The following is an 18711-nucleotide window of genomic DNA, read 5'->3' as shown; positions in this document are numbered from 1 at the left end:
AAACATCCGCTAGGTAGCGCCCCGTACGCTCTCTGCTGCTTGCGCTGGTACAGTGACGCAAGCGTCTGGGCCGGAGAGTGTACACAATAGCTTAGATGTAGTGCGGCGACGCTTTGATCCAAATACGAGGGGAATTTATTGTGTAAAAAAGACCAATCCAAAAGACAAATGGGTGAGTACAAGTTTGATTTTTCCACTCAGCGCTTCTTTTCGGCCGGTTTTACAGGGCCGATTGCTTCGAGAGCGCTATTGTAGGCCCGAGAAGAGTTCTCTTCGCTCCGCGAGTGCTGCAATTCAAAAGCTGCCAACCTTTCCCGCCATTCTTTATGAGCCTCTGCTATCACTTTCGGCGCTATTTGATAAATGCGGATCATGTCGAAGTATCGCAGGCTCTCTGAGTCACACACCGAAGCGGCGGGAAGCAGACCGCGCAGTCGAAACGCTCGCTTACCGGCTAGAACGCCGCGTCGAGACCGCGTTTTCCACGAGAAGGGGGTTTGCCAGCGCCAAACAAAAGGACGAAGTAGGCCTAGGAGTAGGCGCACAAGCTGGCGACCAATGGGATCGCGTCTTACGGACGGGCACAGGCTCTTCGACCAACCGAGACCGCCGACACGAAGAGCACGCCGTGCCTTTACCCAATCGCAAGGGCCGCAGCCTTTTGTTAGGCTTAAGCGCGTGCTAGCGGCGAGCATTTTTGATTAGGTCACGGACGATCGTGATTGTTTCGCGTCGGATACAAATTGGTACGGCGTGCTCCGTGGCAGTACAGGCCGCATAGAAAGCGGTGTCGCGCCGGCGTCGACTAACGGAAGCGTTCGTTCTCGTCCGTTCACCGATTTGTAGCTGGGGTCTTCTTTTGCGGGACATTAGGCCTAGTGGCACCGAAGGCGAGCAGCCGTAGCTTGCACAATGGAGACGGGGAAGGGGGGGGGGGGGGGGGGGGGGGGGATTACATTTGGAGGTCCGGGAACGGTGAAAAACGTGCTTAGGTGCGGCGATGACCATCACGCAGACTTACGCTTTGCAAGTGTTCGCACTGGACACTCGGCGCCTCGTAGGCGCAGGCGATCCATACTGCCGTTGCACGTTTACATTTGCTCGAGCCGCGTTTTGGTTGCCCACGATGTCTTGCTCGACGCACCCGCGATGTTGGGGATGGTGTCCTTGGGTATTTGTGCGGTTCAGAGATGGGCAAAGCAGCGACACAGCCGAGTTCGGACACTCCAGCGTCCACAAAGAAGGGTCGTCCGTCCCTTCGAGACAACACTATAATGCTCTTGGTTGATGGAACGCCATTTCGTCAGAACACGTTTTACAGAAGGGGCACGTTTTTTCGAAGCTCGGTTTCGAGAAAGCGGAGCCTCGATTTGGAGAAACTTCGTTTATTGAAAAAGAACGCTGTTTAAAAAAGGCTTCCCTGCTTCGCGCGTGTTAAACCCCTCGTTTACGTCGCTTTGCGGCGGCATTCTGCGGTTGCTCATTAGAGAAATGTTAACTCACCTGACCCATCCATACACGCCGCTTCGCGGTGGCCGAATTCGCTAAAAGGAGGCTCATCGCTCTTTTCTCCAAACTGGACTTCTGGATAAAGGGGCCCGATAAACTGAGTTTGGTAAAACGGCGTTCCCTGAAACGAGCTTCTTTAAACCGCATGCCTCCTGCTTTTCTTTCACCACGATACGGCATGTTCGTGTGGTGAAGGTGTAAGAATTGTAAATTCACCGCACGTGGGCATGCTCTTCTGGAATCCATTTCTCCGGTTTAGCAAATTTAAAAGGGATGGCACGAGCGGTGGCACGTCTCGCTTTTCTAAGGAAGACACTTAATCGCACTGTTGGAGTTCGGCGCGGCGTTCATTTGTTAACAGCACGTAAACTGCCTTTGTGCTGTTCCTTTTTTTTGGTTCTTCTGGCAGCTCTGGGTAAAGAAGGTGCGGAAATGCAGCGGGGTCAGTCCCCGAGGTTCGGATCAAGGGCGTGAGGGTTTGTGCGGGCGGCGAAAACGTCGGAGACGCTGGACGGCGCCTTACGTCATGTGCGGACGCAGGCGGCGAGGCCTGGCGCGAGACAAAAGTCCTCCTCGCCAGGCGAGGCCGAGTATTATTTCGAATGGAAAACGGCGTCCGCTTCTTTTTAGCGCCTTCTCGAACGCCCTCTCCAGCGCCGCTTTCCCCTCGGGGTATTGATCGGGAGCTCCCCGTGTAGCCCTCCTCTCCCGCTCCATCCCGGCAGCCTCCCGGTGCTTTAATCGGCTCGCGTTGTTAAAATGGCCTACTACGCTGGGGGTTTGGGAGCGCGATTCCCACATCGGGCCTCTGTCTGGATGAATGAACGCTGGGGCATGCCAGTCCCTGCTCAGGATGGAGCATCGCGCTGGATGAAACCACCACCTTCGTCTGAATTTTCTGCCTTGTAACTTGCACTTGTATTCCACTACTTTTTTTTTTTTTTTGCCTGTTAACATTTTAAAGCACACCACAGTTCCTAATATTGAATTTCTAGATTTTCTACTAACATCGGGTTGTCGGGTCCCAACTTCTAAATCCCGGCCGGACTCTAGCCAGACAGAGCCTGAAATAAAGACCTTTTTGTTTGCAGTCGCATGAACCCTGCCATCTTAGACTCGTGTGAGGCGGCCATCCCTAGGTTGCTTCAACTCCCCTCCGCACCTTGACGAATGCATTGTATATGTGCTTTCCATCGTGGTTCACCACATTTTCTTGCCTTACTCCGTAAAGTGTGGTCCCATGCTTATATCTGCTACCTAATTGCATTACACCATGATGTGCACAACTTCTGCAGTTAGTTTGGTATCACGATTTAACTATTTCCACTGTCGGTGTACCAAATATCTATGAGACGCAGCAATTAGCATTGAGCCACATTAGAGATGTTTTAAAGGTTAATCACTTTCGATAACTCGGGTTTTTTCGCTAAGAGCAACGGTGGTCCAGTTGCACCATTTGTGCCATTTTTTTCAGGTGGTAAAACGAATTTCGAGCTGCGCGTTGTTTTCTGGGTGGTTGTGCTCTCATGTCATGTACAAATAAAAACCTTGGCGAGCATAGATACCCTGTCAGTGTCCCTTAGGGTGATGGCGGCCAAGTGATTATGGTGCAAGAAGCGCAAGGTATATTTATGATCTTAAAGAAGGCTGTCAATACAAGGAGTCATTCTGTATGTTTCTTGAAAGCATTGTCCTTGGCCTTCATAACAAATTAAAAAAAGTTGCCTTTAATTATGTGGGGGAAACATTTTCATGGTATGAACATTCGCTTGATCTGTTTATTAATGGATTTAACTTTACATTCTGCTTAATCTCATGTCTCGAGTCATCCAGTATCAATAACAATATCAAATTCAGTTAATTTATTTAGACGCAAAGGCTTGGACTTCCTGGGTGAGAACGGAAGAAGCACAGCTTGTATCATTACGGGGGGGGAAAGGGGGGGGGTCGTTTTATGCGTCATTACGGGTGGCTTCCAGGTCGTCATTTTCCACAAAATATTGGTTTCTTCGAAAACCGAACAGTGAGCACTAAACTTTCGAGTTCAGTTGTTATTTGTGATTCAGCACATTGTTAGTCAGAATATTGACCTGCTTTTTCACTGTGCCTCCATGCATTAGTCTCTTCATTCATTTATTTTTATGGAAGCTAGTATCGGCAGGTACATCCAGTCTGGCCGTAGACATCGGTAATCCTCCCCGGCCATCCTTTCACTCGTTTCACTGCTGAACCTGGCTGAATGAAGAATGTGATCAGATGAGGGTGTTTGTAAAAACGTCCACTATTTGGGGTGGTAATTACGTCGCAGTTCTTAAGGCAGCTCATTACCACTGTATGATTGGTTCTGAACCACGAGGGATACATTTATATCACAAAACTAAATGAAAGCGACATAGCACACCAAGACAGCCACGAGCTCGCTGAAACCGAAACCAACCAAATTGAAGCCACCTTATGATGCTGCGTGTGTCAGCGCCCACTGTCCACTGGTCAGGTGACTACTGAGATGAGATCTATGGATTCTCTGAATCATTATACAAGGCTCTTTTAGTCTGTCAAGTTCACGGAAATCTGAGTGTCCACGAAAACAAAACAGTGAGTAGTAAATTCCCAATTCAGCACATTGCTAATCAAGCTGCTTCATCCCATTCATGCATTAGTTTTTTAAATTATTTTTCTGAAAACTAGCGTCATCGGGCACGGCTATAGACAATGGTAATCCTCCCTGTAAATCGGTTGAGAGTTGTCTCGGCCATGGCCAGCAATTTAGGCTCGAAATTATTCCCTGAAAGTGGCTTGGTACCACTGTTTCATTGGTTGTGTGCTATAAAGGTTGGCCTTTTAAGCTATCCTCACTCAAACTCACAATCACCATTTTTTACTCAGTCAGAACTCGCGCCCACTGACAATCGCGATTTATTCAAAATGGAAGGAGGACTCGAGCACTGAGGGTGACTTTGCAAAGAGTGAATGCTCAAACGTGGCAACGGAGCAGAGCAGATGACTGTGGGAGATTTTTTGATGCTGCGGGCCCTTTTAGAGCAGGAGTGGTGCTCAGCGAGACAAGTTGCGCCGAGTGCACTGCCACTCTCAGAGTAATGTTTCTTGTCTATCGTGGGGTGCTGCACTGGCTGGAGGGTGGCTTCTTTCCGGTGGCTTCAGTGACGCTCACGATTCGGTGGTTGAGTAAATAAATATATATTTACAGCTTATGCACAACTTTTTACAAGACAAAACAGAAAAACGTCGCGCTGCTGATGCCGCTCGCGGCAACCCAACGCCAACAATAGCACCTCGGCGCCAAGTCCCTTGTTGCGCACGGCAAAGTCTCTGTCTCGCGAGACAGAATACGCGGAGCCCTCAGGACCGCGGGAGAATAACGTCTTGCTCCGCGCACGGGCTCATTCAGACTCAACTTTCCCGAAAAGGCGCACCGACATACCGGAGGGAGGCCGGGCCTCCCTCTCTCCCCCGAAGTCGCCGACATGGCCCTGACAAGGTCGCTTCCCCAATTACCACAGCGGCAAGGGCGACCACCCACTCCCGCCTGGAAGGTTTCGTTTACTTCCCACGCGGGGAAATCTGCTTCCACTTTCGGGAGCTGGCCGCCGCTTGCCGCCAAAGGGAAAACATGAGAACATCGGGCGCCTCCGAAGGATGCTTCGGGTGACTGCGCCGCCAATTCCCCGAGCTCTTTCGGCTAAGCCCCTTCGGCCATCCCTACACTCAGTATGCATTGTCCCAGGAAGCAAAGTGACGTTCCGGTTTGCTTGCTGGGACCCTAGATTTCACCGTCTGCCAAGTTATAGCGTAAAACTGGTAGCGTTTGAATTTATTGTCAGTAAAACTGCCGCCAGTTGGAAATAGGTTATTTTCTGCCGTTCTTTGTTGGCTTTCCTTTTAACTTGGCAGCATGCTCCAGTTTGCTGAGTCATTCCCCACTGTTGCCCTGCAAGTTGATATGGCCGTGCACTTTGCACTTTGAAAGAATGGGGCAGTGTTTGCAACCCTGGAAATCTCTGCAGGTTGTTTACCGACTTGAGGCTGGCAGTGTGTCACGCAAAATTGCATTATGTGGTCGGGTGGACAACAGATTAAGCTTAGAATGCCTCAGTGTCGAGGATCCAATGGGCCTCATTGGTAGCAGTTTTTTACTGGCGTGTTGCTGCAACCCTGGTCTGGCAATCGCCATTCTCTCTTACTATTCGGACAGCATCTTTAAATAGCATTGCAAAGATAGATTGGGTGGCTTTTCAAAGGGTTCTCGAAGAAAGAACCGAGGGCAGGCATTTTATGAATGGAGGTTGCAAAGAGTTGATCCCTGCAGCGGACTACGACTACCACCACGCCATGGCCCAGCACGCGGCCGTGGTGTCTGCGGCCGGCGGGGGCCAGCTGCACCCGGCCATGGCGCAGCTTCCCATGCTGCCCACTGGGTTGAACCTGTCGATGGGGTCGGCGGCCAACATGGCGGCCAACATGGCGGCGGCGGCGGGCCTGCAAATGTCCTCGCTGGCGGCGGGCAACTCGACCTCCTCGGGGTCGGGCTCGGGCTCTGGGGTGCACCACCACCATCACCACCACCACCTGCAGCACCAGCACGCCCCGGCGGCCCACCAGGGGCTGCACCAGCACCAGCACCACCACCACGTGGGCTACATGGGCCACCTGGCGGCCGGGGCCGGTGGCAAGCTCAAGCACAAGAAACCCAAGGTGAACAAGGACGGTGTGCCGGCGCCCAAGCGGGCCACGACGGCCTACATCACTTTTACCCAGTGGTACCGGGAAGAGATGAAGAAGTCGGGCAGGCAGATCCCCCGGGTGAGTACACACTGTCTACTCCGGTTGGCCTGCTATATATAGGTTCCAGTATCCCTATATGCGGATGAATGGATGGATGGTAATGGCTATACCCTTTGTAACGGGTGGCAGCTTGGCCACCTGGTCTGACATTTCGTCATCCCTTTTTTAAAATTTGTATACATTTTGTTTGTTTCTAATGCACCCCCCCCCCCCTTTAAAGTTATTCCATGGCTGATTTTTTTCTGTCTTTTTTTTTACTTTTCCCTAGATCTTTTCCTCCAATCTTCCAATCTCCTCTTAGTTAACGCAATTCTTTCCCTATCCATTCATCCATCCATGTGTGCGAATCCCAGTGCCCCCTCCAAAATCCGTGTTCATCCCCCACCTCGAGAGGGTGGGACAAAGCACTGTGCCCCCTAAAAGAAAAGATGTTCTGTAGTTTCCCTCTCGCGTTTGCATGTGTCACATGGAGTGTCTATTTCCTGGAACTTAGCTTGTGCGCCGAAGGATTTCTAATTCTAACAGCGTCAGATGGCAAATCATCACGTGCACGTGTAAACAGCTGCTGAAACATAGTTTGTTGGGGGCAGTGGCAGCTTGGGACTACTTGGGATCCGGAATCACTCCGCTGATCCGTCCGCACACGTGCACCTTTGTCGACCGCTTCACTCGGGGAATTCGCCCTGAAAAAGGGCGTGTCCGCAACCTTTGAACATTTTTTTAACGTGAAATAGGCCCCGCATGACTGTAGTTTATAGATTTTTGGTATGCTTTCACTGCGTAGATGGCATTCCCTCTAAAAAATGGCGATCTCGGAAACCACTTCAGTGCATTTTTAAAGGACATGTGCAAAGAAAAAATACATTTTTTTACACAGCCTGGTTGGGAAAAGGAGGTCATAAAACAAATTTACAATGAAAAATAATAATTTTTAAAGCTATATATATGACACTATACGAGTTTGTATTTGGCGCCGTGGGGAGCCATGGAAAAGTGGCCACTATTTGTCACATGGTACTTGCGCTTTTTTAGAAGCTTCCTATGGTCTCTAAAAGTTGCTTATTCATCTTTGTTTCAAGTGCAACAAAAAATGAAGATTAGTAAGTAACTTTTAGAGCCCAAAGGAAGCTCCTGAAAAAGTGCAAGCAGACGTAATAGACCGGAGCAGACAAACTTGCATGGCGGCGGTGGCGCCTTGGAGCAGACGAACTTGCGCGGCTGCGTAGAGAAACGCGTTAAAACAGCAGCACACCACGCTCACTGTGTGGCGGCGCACAGGTGCACCACGTGACTCGTGGCGGCTCCCATGGGCGCCAACTACAAATTCGTTTCACGCTGTAAATATACATCTAAAAATATTTTTTCTTCGTTGTAAATTCTTTTTATAACATTCTTTTTCCATCTAGGCTATTTAAAAATAATTTATTTTTCCTTTGCAGGTGTCCTTTAAGTGCCAAAGTTTATCAATGTGGTATCTGTAACGCAACTTTAATAATGATATTTTATTGCGTGTCAAAATAAACTAATAGAAAATCACACCTGTCAAGGCCTTATTGGGCTTGCGTGGCAGTGCCTGGCCATTAGCAGAACGAAACAGATTCATAGTCTCTCATAATCTCTGTGAAACAGACTTCACACAGCTTGTGAGAGATCTTAAAAGAATTGAATCATGGTGTAGTAACAATAAGATGTCATAGAATGCTAGCAAGTGTGTTCATGTGTGCTTCACAAGACATAATAAATTGACTCATCAGTACTACATTAACAATGAAAATATTAGAATAGAACCATCTTATAAATATACAGCACAACCTTAAACATGTAAGCAAAGAGCTTAATTTAAGGAAGCAGCGTATAAAGCGTATGTTAGAATATGCTTGTCATGCGTGGGATCCGTCTTACCAGGTTCATATCAGTGCTATAGAACATATTCAATTTATTGCTGCTCGATTTGTCCTGGGAAGATATGATCGTTTCAGTAGCACAACTGAAATGAAAAAGCAACTGGGATGGGTGCATTTAAATGAACGTCGTAAAAAGCTGCATCTCAAATTGTTTCACTCGATTTATTGCAACCAAATTGGAATTTGTGCTGCAAAGTTTCTGCATTCACCATCTTACCAATCGGCTGTACATACCATTGTTATAAGGTTCAGCCGTATTTCTCCAGGACAAACATTATGAAACACTTTTTTTGCTTGAACCATCGCACAATGGAGTTCATTACCGGTGGAAAAGGTATGCGGTGAGACTGTGGATCTTTTTTTTTTTATTGCTTTGTGCCCCCCTGCTGCGGGTTTTTCATGAATAAAGAATGAATAAAAACGATTTGTGAATAAGAATTCTTAGTACAACCTAATTAAAATGTTTTCAATTATGAAGTAATGTTTCACAAAGCCCATTTCTGTTTGTATTTGAAATTGGCATTCTGAACACCAGGGTCAGGTTTGTTAAAAAATGCTGGGACATAATATTTACTTATTCTTTTTTCCATATCTTGTGGATCACCGCAGTACTTAGTAGCAATGTTTAGGCCTTAGATCACGTGCAAGAACATAGGGGGTCTTTAAGGGGTAAGACCAGAAAGACCTATGTACAGCTGTTTCAAAATTAAAATTGGGCATATATGTGTATTGCGCATAAATTGTAGGAAATGTGGCATAATATTGCCAGAATTTACAAATTTCTACAAAATATGACAGACATAAATTGTAGGAAATGTTTGTTAACAGAAGACATCAAATTGAGTTCTTGTAGAGCACAATGACAATTAACACTTACACCATATGAAAGTACTGTAACCCAAAGCATGCACAACAATTTTCTTAACCGATAATGGCCTATACCGTAAAACCTCAAAAGGGCCGCCCTCCCCCGAGAGATCCCATCACGTTTTTCTGGCTGATCATCTGTAAACATAAAACTTGCGAAACATTGCCCACCCCCTGTTCCTGTCGGACATCACGCGATGCCCGATGGGAATCGCATCAACCGTGCGATCTGTTGCACCGGTACGTGGGATAAGGAGGTTCGTGGCGGGTTCACGTGTTTTTGTGTGCAATCTGGATGCGCGATATTGACTTATGTGATACGCGAGTTGATTCCACATGTTTATTGAAGCGTGAAATGCGAGTTTGCTGCATCCGCAATCTGCGAAATTTGTTCCTGCGACATGCAGGTTCGTAGCGAGTTCCCTCGTTTTTTGTTAGCAATTAGCGCATGCAATATGGGTTCCTACGACATATAAGTTGTCCCCGCATGTTTATTGCACCGTAAAATGCATATCTGCTGCGTCTGATTTGCAGTACCTGTGTTCATGACATGCTTTTCATGTCAGGTTTCCACGTGTCCTTCGCACAGTGTATTCAGTGGTGATAAGTAGAGCCCTGCACGGATAACAGTTTGATTACCCGCATCCAATCCCCACCCGCAGACTTTGCATCCGCATCTGAACCGCATCCGTAAAATTCAAACTCACATCTCACCGATCAATTCACGCATCCATTTTACAAAATGAAATCAAGCGCAAACAAAATTTTAAAAAGCATTGGGATGGTATCCTATAAGCCGTCTGCTTGCCTTTGCACAACAAACCCTTTGTGTCAGAATACGGTGAATGTCATTTTACAGTATTTATAAAATAAGCAACCATCCGTCCAGAGACACTTCGCTTTGCTGGAAAGATGATTGCAGTTATGAGATTGTCTTGGGATTCCCTGACACTTGACAGTCTGTCCCAAAGACGCTCTCAAAAAGTGGAAACTTTTAATATTTATATTTCATTTCACTTCGTAAAACCCACTTCAAGCAGACACAGATTCTACAAACATTAAGATGAACGAACGACAAACTAATAACATTGTGTCATTTTATTAAGGCCAAAAAATAAGAAAGTGGGAGAAGAAAGGCACTTAGTCACCACAGAAAAGTACTCATGTTGGTAAGGTGCGAGTACACCACTGGGAAACTATTGCAATATTCAATAATGGCAACACCTATTGGTTTTAGTTTTAGACACAGACCCTCAACTGCATGGTAGGAACTATATACACTTAAAAACAACTCTATGCTAACTGTCAAAAAAAAAAAAAAAAAAAGAAACCCACACATGCACAACGTTTTACTTGTCGAAGTTGCTGTTGGAAGACACAGTATTGTAAACATGGACGGATTCAGGCTGGTTTGCCTCTTTCAAATTAATCCCCGCTAATGAGGGTCCCTTTCCATTTGATGCACTTGATGCAGGGATGGCACACACAAACTCCGCTACAAGATCGAGGTGCGGGAACTCCACCACTCCAGAGAATTGAATTCAGTCTCCTCGATCTATTCGTAGGCAAAGAAGCCATTTCTAGGCATCTTTTTCTCGTGCCTTGTGCGTTTTGGGTTTCCTTTGTCCAAGGAATGTTTTCTGCTTTTTCCCTACCAAGCAAGAACACGCTTTCCCAGGACAAGTTACTCCTGCATTCTTCCCTTTTTCTAGGGACAGCATTTTTGGCAAGATAGAATGTTCTAAAGCAATCTTCGGTGGGAATCAAATCTTTCTAGACGCGAAGGAAAATGTCCTCCCCGATTGGCACCTTTTATTGAGGGGAGTAGTTGGTTCCCCCAATACTTTCCACAATGAAGTTCATAGTATCACTCGCTCGTTCTCCCTACACTGTGTAATCGTGCGCACTTATGTCCCGCCTCGGCAAAAATGTGGATCCGGACCCACGGATGTCCGCGTCCGATACACAGTGTGCCAAATCTGATTAGATTTTATCTGCATCTGCCAGTTTACTGCGGATACCCAAGGAGTTAAAAGGAGCTAAAAATGTAGAGAAAAATTCGCAAAATGGTGAGGTGGCGATTATCGCGAGAAGGCAGAATTGGGGTCTTTTATTCCCGACGAAATCACTGGATACGTGCCTCTGTGATGTAGCTACGGTGTACCGTTGCTCCTACGCCCCTCGCGTCGACCTTCACCGCATTGCACTGGGGCGCTAAGACCAGTGACTTGCACGGGGGAGTTTCTGGGTTAACCTGATGGGAGATTACGGGTTGACCTACCTTGAGCTTGATTGTAGGTCTGCCTCTAATTCTAAAAAGCTTTAAATAAAAGCGCCGAATAAGACGAAGACCAAGAGGTGAAACGACACAAGGCACTCTAAAAAGCTGTGCCTAGAAAGAAGGAAAAAAAGGCTGGTCTATATTTGGGTAAATACGGTAGTTCAGATAGTGTCTGTGCAGCAATTGATCGAAAGAGCAGCAAACTGTGATTCAACTCTGGTTCCAATGCCGCTAAAGAGCACTTCTAAAGCACAACTAGGTTTTTAGAATATTTGGGGTTTTTTGCAGTTTATGATATTGGAGCATGGAATGATTTTTAACGGACCCCCCACTCCATTCCAAAATTATTTTCGTCCATCTGACCTTGCGTTTCCCGCTAAATTTAGTGGGGAAACTTAGTTGTAGTTTAGCTATATCTATATACCAATTAAGTTTCCCTGCCAAGATTGGTAGGGAAATTGATGTCCCCTGACCTATACACCCATTTACTTTTCGTGCTTTGTTTAGTGGGCAAATTGATAAAAATTAAGGTTCTTCGCTCTCTGAGACGATAGTTTAACGGATACTACAACGAAATTTCGGTGCTTATTTCTTCGTCTATTTGTGTTCAACGGAGCAATCTCTCTTTGAAAAAGGCACAAAATTTTAAAATAAATGGAACAATTAGCAAAGAGCACCTGGTGGACGTCGCAACACCTCGTAATTGTAATGCCCGTCTAGGAACCTTGACGAGTAGTGACGGTAACTGTCTCGCCTCCGGCCATGACTAAAGCTTAGAAGAGAGAAGAGCTGAAGGAGGGACTCCCCTCTCCCTGAGACTCTCTTTTGTGTGTCCCTGAAGTCGCTATTGTCCCTCTAGAACAGGGGTTCTCAAACTTTTTGGCCTCACGGAACCCCAGGAAGCCTCAAAAACTGCCGGGGAACCCCCTCTATATTTGCCGACCGAGAAGCAACAGATGCCCAGTTGTAGGCAATTTTGCTTGTGCTGCTTCCCATATATCCCCACCATATCAATCGCAATGTCAGTACAAAGTGAGATGAAGGCGCTTTGCATGGTCCTGCCGTGCAGCCTGCGGCAAGAAGGGGGGGGGGGGTGCAATTTGGGTGTTCGCGGAACCCATGAGACCAGCTCGTGGAACCCCTCTGTTCCCCAGAACCCAGTTTGAGAACACCTACTCTAGAAGATTCTAGAAGATTAACCTCACACTCTAAATTCATACAAAAGCAGCTTTGGGGTTAGTTTGGGTGGCTTGATCCCTGGCTGGAACAGCTAGGATATCAGCCTGGCCTCAGCTTTGCTCCTCCCTAGACAATCTATGTCAGGATAGCAGCATATGTCACATGCTGTCCACTGGCTGCTCTCCAAGCACTTGCCTGTGGGAGCCATTTAGAAGGAAAAAGTACAGCCATCAGGCTCAAAGTACAAACATGCGATTGTCATTTACGGATATTGTGGATCATATTCTGCCTATTTCTGAACACGACAGGTAGATTTTAAATTTCCTTGAAGTGTGTTTTGAATGTCTTATAAATGAATTTAAAAACCGCATTTCATGCATCGTAATACTGCCGACGCATTTGTTTTTATAGGATATACCAGTTTTTGCTGGCATTCTTATATTTACAAGCTAAATAAACTACTGAGTGTAAAAGGTGGAAAAGTTTTTATGGTCCATTTTTAACCATGTTTAAATAACCATAACGGGCGGGCGGGCGGCCCCCCCTCCCTCCCCGGGCCCGGGCCTTGATCCTTATCGAGACGCTGTTTACGTGCCACGTAACGAGTTTCTAGCAATGGCATGTAAACAAAATAATGCCCATGTTGCCTTTATTGACAAAATACATGAAAAATAGATTCCCAGCGTGCTTCCGGGGGGCTGGGTGCTTTTCTGCTTGTGCTGAAAAGCCCCCCCTCCCAAACAACTTCTCAGCCTGCCCCCCCCCCCATTGGGAAAATGGAAAGTATAGGCCGCTGGTCTGGGTGACCTCGTGCTGGAGCAATACAAAAATAGTGCTACGAGAAGTCTCCATGGGGCAATCATGGTCTGACCACGTTTCCTGATGGCAGGCCGGAAATGCGTTAAGGCTGATCTTTGGATGCAGACCCAGTCACTGCACCCAGAAAGCAAGTTGCTACCCAAACAACATAGGAGTGTTTCAAATGGATCTTTCTCCCGCACCGCGCACAAAAGTGGGTAGCTCAGCGACGTAAACCCGGGTCACCACGAGAGGTCGCGTCCCTTGGCGAGAGTGACGTTGAAAGCAGCATTGGCCCTTAGCGTCAAAGGTCGGCTGCCGGAGTGACTCCAAGGTGGCCAACTGTGCTTTGGCTTTCTTCACCAAACATTAGGGGATCTGTACTAGTGAGCGTAGTTCCTATATAGTGGCACTGCCGTCAGAGCCCGTCCCAACATTTTGTCGAAGCTTCATAGCCGACAGCCGGGTGGTTATTGTTTAAAGCAGTTTAAAATATGTTTGCTCACATTTTCCAACAAAATTGTGATGTTTCTGACGTTCTACTGCTTTCCACATCATGTTGAAGGGAAGGAATGGGCTCCAGAATTTCGTTTCCATACCCTTTAAAGGGACAGAGACGGGGTATTTATGCTAGCCGAGGTTTTTAGTTGTACCTGACATATGAGAGCCCACCTACCCAGAACATATTTTGCGGCTCGGTATTCGGTTTCTTTCCGCCGGACAACCGCCGATCGAGAACTGGCCGGTTTGAGTCGCGCTCACTCACCTTTTTCTCCGTGGTCACAGGCCGTTTTCTAAGCTTTAGATACAACCACAAGAGGTAATGAAAGCCGTGTGTCATTGAAGGCAGGCACACACTATTAAAAATAGAAAAGAAATATACCCAGTTTTTGGGGGCTTCTAAAAAGTTTAAAATGCGTTGTTTGAGGGGAAAAAAAGTATCGCAGCCACGTGACTTCTGCCACCTCTCTCCTCCTCTATATTTTCCTCCCCAGTCCGGTTTTGGGCAGTTGCGCTTTTTTGAGTTTATTGAAACTATGTGTGACGCTGTAGCAAAATTAATTTGGGGGGTGTCAGTGTTTCTTTTAGGGGGCAGTCCAGCGATTTTTGTAGAAGCTCGTATTTGATGTCATATCGTTTGTTGGGCTTTAGTCAATAAAAAGGACCAGTTCTAGATGTAAACTCGCAGCCTCGGGTCCCCACCACCTCCGTAAAATTTGACCAAGGCAAATGGTTAATGGCGTAGAGATTCCGAACGTTATTGTTTTTGCTCTTTGTAGGCACGTCACGCATTATATTTCGACAGATGTGCCAAATCTTGGGGCGTAGAAAACATAATGCGTCGATTATTGTTTGAATACTCCCGTCTGGCGGCGACCCTTGGGGTCTGCTCCAGGCTGCAGAAAGAAGGGCGTGTCAATCTTTTATTGGACTCTTAAAGGGCAACTCCGGCCAAAACTCAAAATGAATTAAATTACTGGTATCGCTTTAGTGACACAAAATACGACCCCAGCCAAAATTTCACGTCCGTGCGACGCCGCATTCTCAACTAATGTCGATATTAAAAACGCGAGCCGCTGCTCCTTAGCGGGCGGCCAGCGGGTTGCCGATCGCTAAAGCAACATTGGGCCATGATGTCAACATCATTCTCTTTTTTTCCTCTGTTCCGGACGGGAGCACGGCGTAGCCGTCGCGTGCGCTTCTTTGTGCCGCTACCACCGCTACTTCGGCTTGTTATTGCGTGTTTAGCCGTTGCTTTTACCTGTAGCCCGTGTAGCTTCGGTATAGCCTTTTGTTTATTTGCTTGCGAGGTCTCCTAGACTCGTTTTAGCGAGCAACTCGGTGCGTCCAAGACTGCCCAGCTGTTCCTCGAAAGATGCCGAGTACAACTTAAAGCGCTGTGGGCTGCTCAAACAAGCCGCTGCGCAACCCGGAGGCGCTTTTTCACAAGTTTCCAACGGAGCGGAAATTGGAGAAGGTGTGGGTGAACGCTGTTCGACGAGTGGACTTTGGAAAGCCTTGGACGTCGACCCCCAGATCGAAACTCTGCTCCGATCATTTTTCGCCGGAGAGTTACGAACGAAACCTGTGGGTGTTGGTTGCTTGTGGCTTGTCAGCGAAGGGGTCGAGGCTTAAAAAGGATGCCGTGCCGTCGCTCTTTGCCCATCGTACATGTACCGAAAAGGTAAACATGATAAGAGTATCCTGATCAATAAATAAAACAGTCATTGTCAAGTGCAGTGTTGAAGATTGAGCATTCATGCTCCATTGAATGGGGAATGGTGGGCATGTAGAGTACAACCATTAACTAGCTCCAAACACTGAAGTTTGTAATGAAAACGAAAACAATGTTCTGCTTTGCGTCACTGCTTGTTTACTACGCAATCCTGTGCGTAGTATTCAGGTCCGTAACGACTACTAGCGAACGGCCGGCGCGTGAAGCTCATGCGATATAAACATCCGCCTCCCAATCGTTCGAACCCGTTACGCAGCAGTATTAATTAACATTGCGCTTGTGAATACCACAAGGGACTTAAAAGAAATCGCGAAAGTTCGGATTTGTAAGTTACAGCTCTCTAATTTGCCCGAGTTCGGCTGGAGGTAAATATAATATTTAAAAATGCAAAAAAAAAAAAAAAAAAAAAAAAAAACTTGCTTTAGTCAAAAGTTACGAAGGAAAACTTAAAATCCTTTGTATTCTAATAAAAAAAAATTGTTGTGGGTGGGGGTGGGAATGCGGAAGGGAAAGAAAATGTTCTCACCTTGCTAACGTTCTCTGTTTTCCTTTATCACCCACAAAAACTTTTGCTAGCTTTGAGAAGAAAATAACTGCCCAAAGAACTTTTTTTCTTTTTTTAGTACGGCAAGTTTTTTTTATTTGTACAAAGATTCACTACCTGGACGAACTTATGTGGTAAATTAGTGTCGTAGCTTACAAATTCGGCTTTTACGCGCCTGAGAAAAAAATAACGAAAAAACAGACGTCTGCAGCTCGACACACGTCTGTTCGGTTGTTGCGGAACACGCCGGAGAGCCTCAAAGCTTCGTGTCTGGGACTGACCCGCCGCGCGAGAGCGCCAGCACTGTACGTCACTGGCAGCGCAACGTAGAGCAACGCCGCTCCATCCACGGAGCCCCGATGACAATTTAAGCCTAGCGACGGGTGCGGGAGACCGCACGCACGCCGACAGCTGCCGAGTACAGCACCGAACGAGTTCACTCGTTTTCCAGTCGCTAGCTTTTGGGTATACGCACTAATTCTTGCTACATATGCTGGATAACTACCACGTATACAGAATTAAAACAAAATCAGTTTACATTCTATGTTTAGACGACTAGCGCAACAGAGGTAGGTGCCGCTTGGACTGCTTACTCGCTGAACGAGAACGATCTTGGCGTCACGTCCACATAGCGGCTGATTTCCAGTGTTGCCGGAACCTCGAGCGGCTAGTTTCGGTTTTGTCGGCCGTGCCCCAAACAAAACTTTGAGACGTCGACATCTTTAAAACTACGCACAATTACGAAAAAAAAAAATGACACCTTGCAACTCGGGGGTGCTAACTGCACTAAAAACAGCCATAATCCCAAAATCGAAAGTATGGACCGGAGTTGCCCTTTAATAGGGAAATCGGCCGCCCACAAGTAATTTTGAGTTTTTTTAGGACACTTATGCCCGAGTCCCGCTAGAGTGGCAAACAGAAACAAACGACAGCGACGGGTCTCGAACCATAGTCTTTCGCGATTTGACAGGCTTTGTAGAATAAAAGAGGCCATGCTCAGACGTGAGCATCATGCATGTGAAGGTATCTTTGGCAGGCTTGCTATCGCTCGCGCTTACTTACGAGCGCCGAACGACTAAAAGCCTGGCGAAGGTGCCATTGGGAGCATGCTGCATGTGTTTGAGGCTCGTCGCTGTCTTTTGTTTCTGCTTGTCACTCTAGTGGGACTCCGGCATTAGAACCTGTAGCTTAAAAACCGCCAAAATAGATCATTTCAGAATCAAGCATGCACAAGGAATTTATTATTTTTTCTGACTTCTGGGTCCTAAGTTGTTAACCAATGTATATGGAAACAAAAAAAATTCTTCCGCTTACAGGTGGCTTGGCAGCACACTTAGAATGCCTAGTAAAATTAATAAATTTGCTCCTTTTAAACCACTGAGTGCGATGAACAAAAATAATATGTGTGGTACCTCTTTCATATTAAAACAATTAACAATAGCAAAAATGCCATTTCAAGGAACGAACAAACATCTAAATAAAAAAAAATATTCTAACCTAACCTAGATAGTTGCATTTGATGTATCCTAAAGTATATTTAAATGTAATTGTGCAATATTAAAAAAAAAAAAAAAAAAAATTGCGCACAGATTGAAGTTGCACTTAAATGACATAAAAAAAAAAATTGCTTTCGATTCTCATAATGCATGTGTAGCTATACCCCCCCCCCATGGTGCGGAAAATATTTTGTTCATAGACCTCTGCGAGAAATTGAAGCTACAGAAGACTGCAATGGAGAGGAGACGGCTGGACCTAGTTGTCAATGTAAATCAGGTGGCGGGCAACGTCGCAACTTGAACGGAGAAAAATGGCTCGAATTCATGCCCTTTTGGGTTGCCTGAAGGTCTTGAAATGGGTATTTGACTAATTTCGCGATCATAACCGGCACTCGTTATTTTTATACATGAAATATGGAGATTCAAAAATAATAAATCCCAAATTCACCTTTTTTTTTTTTTAAATATTGCCCGTTTTTTACCCCTCTGCGTGCATTAGCATGCTCGTCAGAATATCGACATGTTTATTTCCCACATGCCGACATTAGGTCATTTTGAAACTACATGTGAATTTCCAAAGGTGTTTATAGTGGAAAAAGCTTTTAACTGAGAATTGCACAGCTGTATTGCTACCATCAATTTTGGCGCTCTAATTTACTCTAATATTGTTGCGGTGGAAATTGCATAGCTAAAACAATTGTTTCCAAATGTTTGCATTGATGAGTTGGCATCTTGTTGGCGTATCTGAAATGTGCAAATGCAGTGGAGAGGGGGCTCTTGGAGGTCAAGAAATGTAATTGAGGGTCAAACGAATGAGAATGGAGTGTTGCTTTGGTGTCCTCCTGGGGGCGGGAGGGGGTTGAACTGCAATGTTTGCTCTCATCCCCTGTGCAGATTGGAGATTTTGGCAAGGAATGTGCGGGCAAGTGGAACACAATGTCGGACGAGGACAAACAGCCGTTCCTGGGTGCGGCCGCCAGGGACAGGGAGCGCTACAAGCGAGAGGTGCGTCACTCTTTTGCTCTTCCTCACACGCTGCGAGAGCTCCATCCTTGTTGTGGGCTCGTTCATTTAGCCAAGATTTGATTTGGCCT

The 18711-nt window shown here is 46.4% G+C and overlaps 1 protein-coding gene across 2 annotated transcripts in view; it reads left to right on the top strand.

Moving 5' to 3' along the window:
- Positions 1-34: 34 nt before the first annotated feature.
- LOC115318894 (high mobility group protein DSP1) overlaps positions 35-18711 on the top strand; it is a 43884-nt gene continuing 25207 nt past the window's right edge. Inside the window, exons 1-3 of one of the 2 annotated variants that reach the window (XM_029978610.3) lie at positions 35-172; positions 5837-6330; positions 18512-18622. In XM_029978610.3, coding sequence (XP_029834470.1) covers positions 169-172; positions 5837-6330; positions 18512-18622 — 609 coding nt within the window. In that variant the 5' untranslated portion in view covers positions 35-168. The remainder of the gene's footprint in view (positions 173-5836; positions 6331-18511; positions 18623-18711) is intronic. The other variant, XM_029978603.3, reaches the window with a different exon arrangement.

Source organism: Ixodes scapularis, unplaced genomic scaffold (assembly GCF_016920785.2).
Source record: "Ixodes scapularis isolate PalLabHiFi unplaced genomic scaffold, ASM1692078v2 PGA_scaffold2__306_contigs__length_199485367, whole genome shotgun sequence".
Taxonomy (NCBI): domain Eukaryota; kingdom Metazoa; phylum Arthropoda; class Arachnida; order Ixodida; family Ixodidae; genus Ixodes; species Ixodes scapularis.
The sequence above is the reverse complement of the archived record's forward strand: the minus strand, read 5'-3'. Positions and strand labels throughout refer to the sequence as shown.